General features: G+C 37.9%; 2 protein-coding genes across 2 annotated transcripts in view; one reads left to right on the forward strand and one right to left on the reverse strand.

Moving 5' to 3' along the window:
- The window catches only part of LOC146002867 (acetylcholine receptor subunit alpha-L1-like), a 361,057-nt gene extending 354,842 nt beyond the window's left edge, over window positions 1-6,215 (forward strand). Inside the window, exon 7 of the mRNA XM_083140884.1 lies at window positions 5,948-6,215. Coding sequence (XP_082997010.1) covers window positions 5,948-5,998 — 51 coding nt within the window. The 3' untranslated portion in view covers window positions 5,999-6,215. The remainder of the gene's footprint in view (window positions 1-5,947) is intronic.
- nAChRbeta2 (nicotinic acetylcholine receptor beta2) overlaps window positions 1-9,861 on the reverse strand; it is a 264,693-nt gene that overhangs the window by 24,536 nt on the left and 230,296 nt on the right. The window lies entirely within an intron of this gene.

Below are 9,861 nucleotides of genomic sequence, written 5' to 3' on the forward strand. Positions count from 1 at the left end.
TATATTGTTAATATATTTGTGTGGGCGGGGGGAGTGAGATGTGGTAGGTAATATGTAAGTTGATTGATTGATTGATTTAGTGTTTGAAGTCCACTTTATGCACAGTAAGACTAATCGGGACTGGACCTACAGTTTAAAGTGGGATCCGAACCACTACGTGCCTCCACCGGGAATCGAACCCGGGACCACTTGATTACAAGTCAACGACGCTACCACTGCGCCATCGGGGAAGGTGTAATATGTTAGGCTAAAATGGAGAACACATCTGCTTGTACCCTTGAATTTTTGGAAAGTTCGCCTTGAAGACCGGGAATTGTACTTGAATTTTATGAAGGTCCTAGAGTGGCGACGTTATCACTACGTCATCGCGAAGTACCAACGTATATTCATTAAAAATACATACTAGATAACCCAAGTGCTTACATTCTGAAAAACAAGTAGGAAATTATAATTGAACACACAATCATTTTATGTATCTATTCTAACAGCATTTAGACCTGCGAGATCTGCCTAGCCTGCACACAGGCAGCCGATGCCACCCACCCTCGACCTCCGAGTGCGCAGAGTGCCAGCCGATGCCGCACACCCGCGACCTTCGGGTGCGCAGAGGGCCAGCCGTTGGCACCTACCCTCGACATTCGAATTGGCAGGGGTAGCACAGCGCTGTTGACGACCCACGACCTTCAATTACACAGAGTCATCCATTATTGTCGATTCCACAGCTTATGGGAGTGACGTTATCACTTCTTCTCGAACAGTGTTGCTCGTCTGACCCCTTTCCATCCGAATTTAGACATTCTCTAAATCACTCCTGCCGCGCAAACTCTCCTGGCTCTAACTCACCCAGAATATTCACCTACCGTCCTGACCAACACAGATAGCACACACGTCACTTAATCCGTGCAGAAACATTGGATAACGACCAAATATAAAACATGTCTAGAAATGGACGCAGCGAGTGCAAGATGGCAACACTGAAGGAGACCATTAGAAAAACCTTGGAATTGTGGGAACGACATCAAAGAAGCAACCAGCAAGAAAGTCTAGGTCTTCTTTCCACTCGTCGCTTTGCTGTTACAACATTCCCCGCTCTTACTCGCCCATGCTCTCAATTATTCACACAGGGTTAGAATGCAATTTCACGTTTCTCCGGGTTTTTGTTCTTGGTGTTATGAAGTAGCGTGTTTCGGATTCTTGAGCACAGTTGCTATGTCAACTGGCTCCTCCTGCTCCTGCTGATTGCCATTCTTCATCTTGCTCCCGGTTTTAATGTGTCGTTCCTCCAGGCTCTCAACAGGAAAAGCTGCAATGCTGAGACTTGTGCACCGAAACAAGCCCAGAGCCACATTTCAGAAATGAAAATGTGTGATTTTCGTATTTCTCAGAAGGAAGAAACAATGTAAGAAAACAGATGTTTTGTGCTCTTTTCAAGCGTGTACTTAGTTCCTTGCGGCGCCTTGTCATTATTACGAAAACGCACAAACAAGATAATTTTCTACCTACCAGGTAAGGTAAATAAATTCTTGCGAACAGCCATAGGCGGGAATACACATTTTAAAAATACAAAAATTATGTACCCAGTTTTGTTTTCTTAGGGGTTAAATTGGAAAATAAGTAAAATATAGGAATCACCGGAATGATGAGAGACAAAGACACAAAGGAAGTGATAGAGAAAAGAGAAAACAAAACAAGAGAAAGGGAAGAGGGAAAGATGAAGGAAGAGAAAGAAGAAAGAGACAAAGGAAGAGAAAGGCAAGGGAGAAAGACAGAATGGAAGAGGAAAAGATGAGAGAAAGACAAAGGAAGAGAGAGAAGAGAAAACAAAGGATGAGAAAGAGACAGAAGGAATTAACAGAGTGATAGAATAAGAGAGAACGAGCAGATAGGGAGAAAGATAATAGATAGGGTGTCTATCAGTCTGGTAAACCAGAAAATCCTCGAAATAGTCAATGTTTTGGTACTGAAAATATGTTTAGAATAGAGAGGGAAAAAACAAAGAAATTTAAAATTTGTTCTGGACAAAATTTCAATTTGATATATTGAGTAGTTACAGCAGCAATTGTATTAAATACTCTAAGGAAAACGTAATGTTGTGAAATATTTTCATTTAAAAATACGCTACAGTAAATGACAATTTGAATTCCCCACTTTCTTTTGAAATTTTTGGGTTCAGTTTGGTAGAAAATAAGATGAATACACATGCTATTACTAAATTTTCTATAACTATGTATCATTTACACTATAATTGTTATGTTTGTCTTACAAAATAATCTATGTTAATCATAAGCCAATACGTGCCAAGTATCATGTAAAAGCTCAACCCTGATACCCCTTATCTTGTCTCCCGTCTTGATATCACTTTTACATTTGATATGAATAGTCTAAATGCTTGTTTAAGTTGAATTCTAAGTGTGTGTTTAGCTAAAGTATAGTTACCTTCCTACGCCCTAATGGCTTTAGTCTGGAAAACTTTGGATGTTCAGCTGGAAAATGTTTTTACAAAATTGGAGACATCCTGATAGAGCAAGTACAAAGACGGGAAGAGTACGAGAGAGAGAGAGAGAGAGAGAGAGAGAGAGAGAGAGAGAGAGAGAGAGAGAGAAAGGAAATGACATAAAAGTGAGAAGAAGGAGAGAATGGAAGAAACGGGAGTAAGGAGGGGAACATTGAAAAAAGTTGACAAACCTAATTATTTTTAAAAATGATTAAAAGTAAATTGCATAACAACATTACACGAACATTTTGTGAATGTAACGCTGTTAATGCAATTCACGTTAGGGGAAAACTTAGTTTGACATTCAATCCCTCCCAACCACCTTAGTATTATGAGTTCTCTTTTCCGAAGGAACATAACGTTGCGGAGACCAGAATATGAACGGTTTGCATGTGCTAAGCTTAAGGCGATGCAAGCACTTTAATTTTTAGAAAGTGCAATATTGTTCCTTATTTTGTTACATGAAAAATAACTTTTCGTTTATTGTGTGTTTGCATTTTTATTTAGCAACTATTATCTTAACTATGATGTAGTAGCTGTCCAGGAAGTTAGGTGGCCAGGAGAAGGGAATTGTAAAATTAAAAAAAAATTTACTTTTTTCTACGGTGGTACTGAAAATCATAATTTTGGAACAGGCTTTTTCATAAATAATAGAATTATCTCGGCTCTTAAAACAGTAGAATTTATTAATGAAAGGATATCATATGCAGTTTTACAGGGTAGGTGGTGTAAAATTATTTTAATAAACATACATGCACCAACGGAAGATAAAGATGATAATACTAAGGATGATTTTTATACAGAGTTAGAACAAGTCTTTGATAAATTTTCTCAGTATGATATGAAAATTCTGTTAGGTGACTGTAATGCACAGATTGGCAAAGAAGAGACATTTAAACCCACGATTGGTAAAGAAAGTCTTTATGAATTAAGTAATGATAATGGTATAAGATTGATTACTTTTGCAACCTCAAAGAATTTAATTGTGAAAAGTACCACTTTTAAACATAAAGATATCCATAAATATACCTGGTCTTCTCCAGATGGTAAAACTCATAATCAGATAGATCATATTCTCATTGATAAGAGAAGGCATACTAGTATAATTGACATTCGTACACATAGAGGTGCTGACTGTGCCAGTGACCATTATTTAGTAATTGCTAAATTAAGAGAAAGACTCTCAATGATAAATCATAAGCAACAAAATCTAAAAGTTCTAAAATTTGATACAAGAAAGTTTACTGATGAACGAATTAAGAAAGATTACCAAATTAAATGTCAAATAGATTTGATGTTTTGCAGGATTTAAATGATGATGAAAATATAAATGAAACAGACGTAAATAAGAATTGGGAGCACATACGTAATGCAATAGAATCAGCAGCTAAAGAAAGTATAGGATACCATAAACCGAGAAAAAGTAATCCATGGTTTGATAATGAATGTCATAATCTAATAAAAATAAGAAATGAGGCTAGACTTAGGTCGTTAAATAACTCTGATGATACAAATCTAAACAATTATAATAGAATAAAGCGAGAAGTTAACCTCACGTTTAGAAGTAAAAAAAGAGATTACTTGAAAAGCAAAATTAACGAAATTGAAACAAACAGCAAAAATAAAAATATCAGAGATTTATATAAAGGTGTAAATGAGTTTAGAAAGGGGTGGCAACCTAAAGTAAGCTTGATAAAAGATAAAGACGGTGATTTTCTATCTGACCCAAGCGATATTCTAAATAGATGGAAGAACTACTTTAATGACCTTTTAAATGTCCATGTAGGAGATAAATCAAAAGTAAATGAAGTCCACACAGCAGAACCTTTAGTTCCAGAACCTAATTTGACTGAAGTTAAAGATGCTATTAAAAGGCTAAAGAATAACAAAGCACCTGGCATTGATTTAATACCAGCTGAGTTAATTAAATATGGTGGAAATTCATTAATATGTCAAATTCATAAATTAATTTGTTTAATATGGAATAAAGAAGAAATACCTCAACAGTGGAAAGAATCCATAATTGTTCCTGTGTTTAAAAAAGGTGATAAAATGAACTGCAATAATTACCGTGGAATTTCTCTACTCTCAACAACATATAAAATTCTTTTAACAAGACTAACCCCATATGCTAATGAAATTATAGGTGATTATCAATGTGTATTTAAACGTAACAGATCAACTACAGATCAAATTTTTCACATCAGACAGACACTTGAAAAAAAGTGGGAATATAATCAAAATGTCCATCAGCTATTCATTGATTTCAAAAAAGCATATGATTCGGTCAAAAGAGATAAATTATATAATATATTAGTAGAGTTTGGAATACCTATGAAGCTTGTTAGTATGATAAAAATATGCACCAGTGAAACAAAGTAAAATTCGTGTGGGTATTAATATGTCTGACAAATTTACAATTCATGATGGGTTAAAACAAGGAGATGCATTATCTCCATTGCTCTTTAATTTTGCCTTAGAATATGCTGTTAGGAAAGTAAAAGAAACTAACGAAGGACTAAAATTAAATGGTGTGACTCAGTTGTTAGCATATGCAGATGATGTAGACTTACTGGGGGATGATGTGAATACAATTAAGAATAATGCTAAACTATTTTTCAAAACTGCTAAAGAGATATGTTTGGAAGTTAACAAAGAGAAAACTAAATATATGCTTAGAGCCCGAAACCAAGTGTTAGGTAAAAATCAAAATCTAATTATTGATAACAACTCGTTTGAACCAGTTTCCAAATTCAAATACTTAGGAGTAATATTAACAAGTGAAAATTATATTAAAGAGGAAATAAAAAGTAGGCTTAATTCAGGAAATGCATGTTACTTCTCTCTTCATAAACTTTTGTTAAATATACAAAACAGTAATTTTGCCTGTAGAATTATATGGATGTGAAACTTGGTCCCTTACATTGAAAGAGGAACATAAATTGCGAGTATTTGAAAATAAGATCCTTAGGAAAATCTTTGGACCTAAAAGGGATGAGGAGACAGGTGAGTGGAGAAGGTTACATAATTTAGAACTACATAATTATTAGAATAATTAAATCAAGAAGACTTAGGTGGACAGGCCATGTGGCACGAATGGGAGAGGAAAGAGGAGTTCACAGGATTCTTGTTGGGAAACCTGATGGTAAGAGACCTGTAGGAAGGCCAAGACGAAGATGAAGGGACAACGTTGAGATGGACCTAAGGGAAATCGGTAGGGATGGAAAAGAGTATATAGATCTTGCTCAAGATAGGGAAAGATGGAAGGCCTGTGTTGCTGCAGCCATGAACCTTCGGGTTTAAGAAGGCTAGAGAGTTAGTTAGTTAACTATTATCTACCACTTTTTAGCTAATAGCAAGAATGAGTATGATGGCAATAAAATATCTGATAGTTCTTGCATGAAATAGAGTCTTCGTAAATTTTGTTCTGAAGTATTCATTGTATTATTTCAGATGATATGGTTACACTGCAAAGGTTGCCAACAGTCGTACAACGTCTGCTAGACGGTTCAACAAGAAGTCCAGAAGATCAACAATACAGTTTCAGTTCAACGAGATGACGGAGCTGAATACTGTGAATTATTCCATCACGATGATGCGCCTGCCCATCATGGATGTTAGGATGCAGTGGCCTTGTGAAGTGGACAATACGTTCTCCAGTACTTATCGCTATGAACTATTGTGGAAATGAAAATACCTGATAAAGCCCATAACATAAGCAGCCAACACATCAGGGTATGCTTATCCAATACTAACACTGGATGGGGTCATCTGAACGGCGCATTGACGATTTGTTCTGAAGGGATTAAGTTTGTTGTTGTATTTTGTCTGCACATCATGATTCAACTATAATTGCACAATTGCTTGTAAATTGGAAGTTTTACGCTCTAAGTCAACCATCAAAAGCCTAAATATAATAACATTTTGCTCAAGAATATTTTTGGTGGGCCTGAAATGTTGTTACCCGATGCTGTAATCTCCGGATTCCTTGCTCGGGTGGCGCATCGAAAAGTGTGCTAATTGACTAATGGAGTGGGTTATTTGTGGGGGAAAATAAAGTGCGCTAATTGAGTGAGAAAATGAAGTGTTCCATGTGAGTGGGAAAATAAAATGTTGTATGTGAGGAAGAAAAGGAAGTCCTCTAATTGAGTGGGAAAAGGATGTGTTGCATGTGAGTGAGAAAAGGAAGCCATCTAATTGAATGGGGAAAGGATGTGTTGCATGTGAGTAAGAAAAGTAAGTCCTCAAATTGAGTGGGAAAAGGAAGTCTTGCACATGAGTGGGAAAGGAAGTCGTCTAATTAAGTGGGAACAAGGATGTGTTGTATGAGAGTGAGTAAAGGAAGTCCTCTAATTGAGTGGGAGAAGGAAGTGTTGTATGTGAGTGAGAAAAGGAAGTCTTCTAATTGAGTGGGAACAGGAAGTGTTATATGTGAGTTAGAAAAGGAAGTCCTCTGAGTTGGAAAATAATGTGTTGTATGTGAGTGAGAAAAGGAAGTCAATTGAGTGGGAAAAGGAAGTCTAATTGAATGGGGAAAGGATGTGTTGCAAATGAGTGAGAAAAGGAAGTCTTCTAATTCCGTGGGAAAAGAATGTTGTTAAATGTGAGTGAGAAAAGGAAGTGTTTTATGTGAGTGAGAAAAGGATGTGTTTTACGTGAGTGAGAAAAGTAAGTGATCTAATTGAGTGGGAAAAGGAAGTAATCTAATTAGAGGACTTCCTTTTCTCACTCATATACAACACTTCCTTTTTTCCCCCCACTCAATTAAAGTACTCCCTTTTCTCACTCACGTATAACATTTCGTTTTCGCACTAAATTAGACGACTTCCTTTTCTCACTCACATGGACCACAAGTCCCAAATCGTGGATGTATTTATTCGAATTTCCCATCGCTGGTACTCTATTATTTCCTGGTTCTATATACTTTATCAAACAAAAGCAAACGAAAGCAAGACTCTAGAGGACTCAACCCATGAACACGCGAAAAGGCAAGTGAGTGCATGAAGAGGATAATGCGGCTGGCGTTACTAGCAGCGCGTACTGCTTCGCTCCACCAACTCCTTTTCCGCCGTTATGGGCGGCATTGCTCCGCAGATTCCCGGAACAGAGTATAGTAATATTATTATCACGGCACCTTTACCCATGTGTACTCGGATTTGGAGAGAGTTTCTGCTCTGACTGAAAATAGTGACTGTGTCTCGCTTTGATATCTGATTACGTTTACTTTCTGTCTGATGCGAAAACAACTGCATTTCCGATTTAAGCATCTGTTGCACTCATTCGAGTCTCCTATTGCATTCCGATAATCGCACACGGAAATTAGGCGGATGCACCGAGGTGCACGAGACGATAGTGGATTGATGAATATTGCATCGGTTGCACAATTAAATAATAATGCTGGGTTTTTGGAAATCACGGCGCATGTTTTTTTTCCCAAACGAAAGGGGCGTAGAGTTTGGCGGGGGCGGTTGAGGGGAGGGGTATTGCCGAAGAGGCACCAAAGAGGGTACCGATGAAATCACACGCTCAAAATAACTTCATTACACGCTCTGAAAATCGAAACGTGTAGACGGGGAGAAAAATGCAATTAGTACCGTGATGTACGAAAGCGTGCGTTAATTGAGGGGGGTCAGTTAGAAGGTTCATGGGTCCTCATTATGCGATTCAATTGGACTCGTACGAGGACTGGGTCGCAAATGATACAGCAGGCTAAAGACCACACAGCCTCTATGTTCTTTCCATTTCAAGCCATTAGAGATGAAACAGGGCGATTTTCAGAGTGAGTGGCGCGCCCAAGGGAGGTTGGTGGGAGCCTTAACCCCGCCTTTGGCCAAATATTTGAAAAAAAAAAAAAAAAAGAACGTTAAATGCAGGACGAATGGCTACTAAAAAAGTAAACGTAAACCAGTAAACCAACCCCTTTAGAAAATCCTGGCCACGCCACTGCTTAAGCCTCTCCACGAAAGCAGAACATAAACTGTGTCTTTTTCAAAGGCCACGTCGTATATACGAGGTCCGACAATTAAGTAATGAGACTGATTTTATATTGTCCCACATGTGCATTCTATCTCTGAAGTAACGCGTTCATGATGTAGTGTGGTACATAATCCACAACCTGGCAACACCTCATGAACTTGCGATAGGCATGCTGGGAATTATGCCGCCATGTCGTGAAGGAGGTGCAAGGGTGTCGTCACGTAATAGATATGGAGCAGCGAGTGAACATCAAGTTTCATGAAAGACATTCTGAAAACTGCTTGCTGGAATAAACATTTCTTGAATTCTATTGTTGTGGAGAGAAAAAAAGAGCATTTTCACTACGGTCCTTGTACGAACTAACACCTCGCTGAATGGAAGTCACTAAATTTACCAATAGGCAAGAAAATGCAGCTCTCAAAGCCAAGGGTGAAGACAATGTTGTGTTTTTAATGATAGCAAATACATTATTCATCATGAAATTGTTCCAGAGGGTGAAAGTGTAATTGGTTGTTACTATCGTAGTGCTCGGATTGATTATGGAAGAAAACTGACCGTATCAGACCTCAGTATCCTGAACCGGACAGTTGGTTCCTGCTCCACGATAATGCACGGTCCCACAAAGCAGTGGTTCTCTATACATTCCTAGTAAAAAAAAACAAAAAACAAGCGAATGTGTTGAATCATCGTCTTTACTCCCCAGATTTATCCCTCTGTGATTATTTCCCGTTCCCGAAAGTGAAGCTGCTGCTGAAATTACGCACTTTTGCTGAGCACAGGACCAGTCAACAGGTTGTGACGTCCAATCTTCAAGTCATACCACATGAAGACTTGCAGATGTCGTATCGATCGTTGGCCAACCGTGCCAATTGCTCTATTGATGCTGGAGGGATGTACTTTTAGTAATAAACAAGCAATGTTCAATTATTTTGTTTCCTTTTCACAATATAAAATCTGTCTCATTACTTAATTGTCTGACCTCGTAAGTCTAACCATGACTGAATCTAGAGTTTAACGTTTTATCCGAAACATTTAAGTGTGGTTCTATCTGAATTTCAACCCAGAGTCAAGTGTATGCAAAGTAATTCCTTGCTTCCTGACTGTCAAACTTTTCATTTCAATCAATCAATTATAGCGAAGATATTCTTACCCTAAAGAATCCCGCCTCCATGCAAAGTTCGGTCCAATCTCGTTCTGAACTGGAAAGTCACCCATCTAGCTCAGTGTACAGGGATTCTGGTGTACGCTGATTTTTTCAGGAGGGGCAGCAATTGTAAAGGTGGATAAGACATAGCTGCTTTCTAGAGGATGTTTAGATCTTTCCACTCCAAAAACGATAGTCGGGGGTCATTGAATTTACCACTGTTTTTTTTTTTTTTTTTTTTCGAAAT

This window comes from Lepisma saccharinum, chromosome 19 (genome assembly GCF_977018435.1).
Source record: "Lepisma saccharinum chromosome 19, izLepSacc3.1, whole genome shotgun sequence".
Taxonomy (NCBI): Eukaryota; Metazoa; Arthropoda; class Insecta; order Zygentoma; family Lepismatidae; genus Lepisma; species Lepisma saccharinum.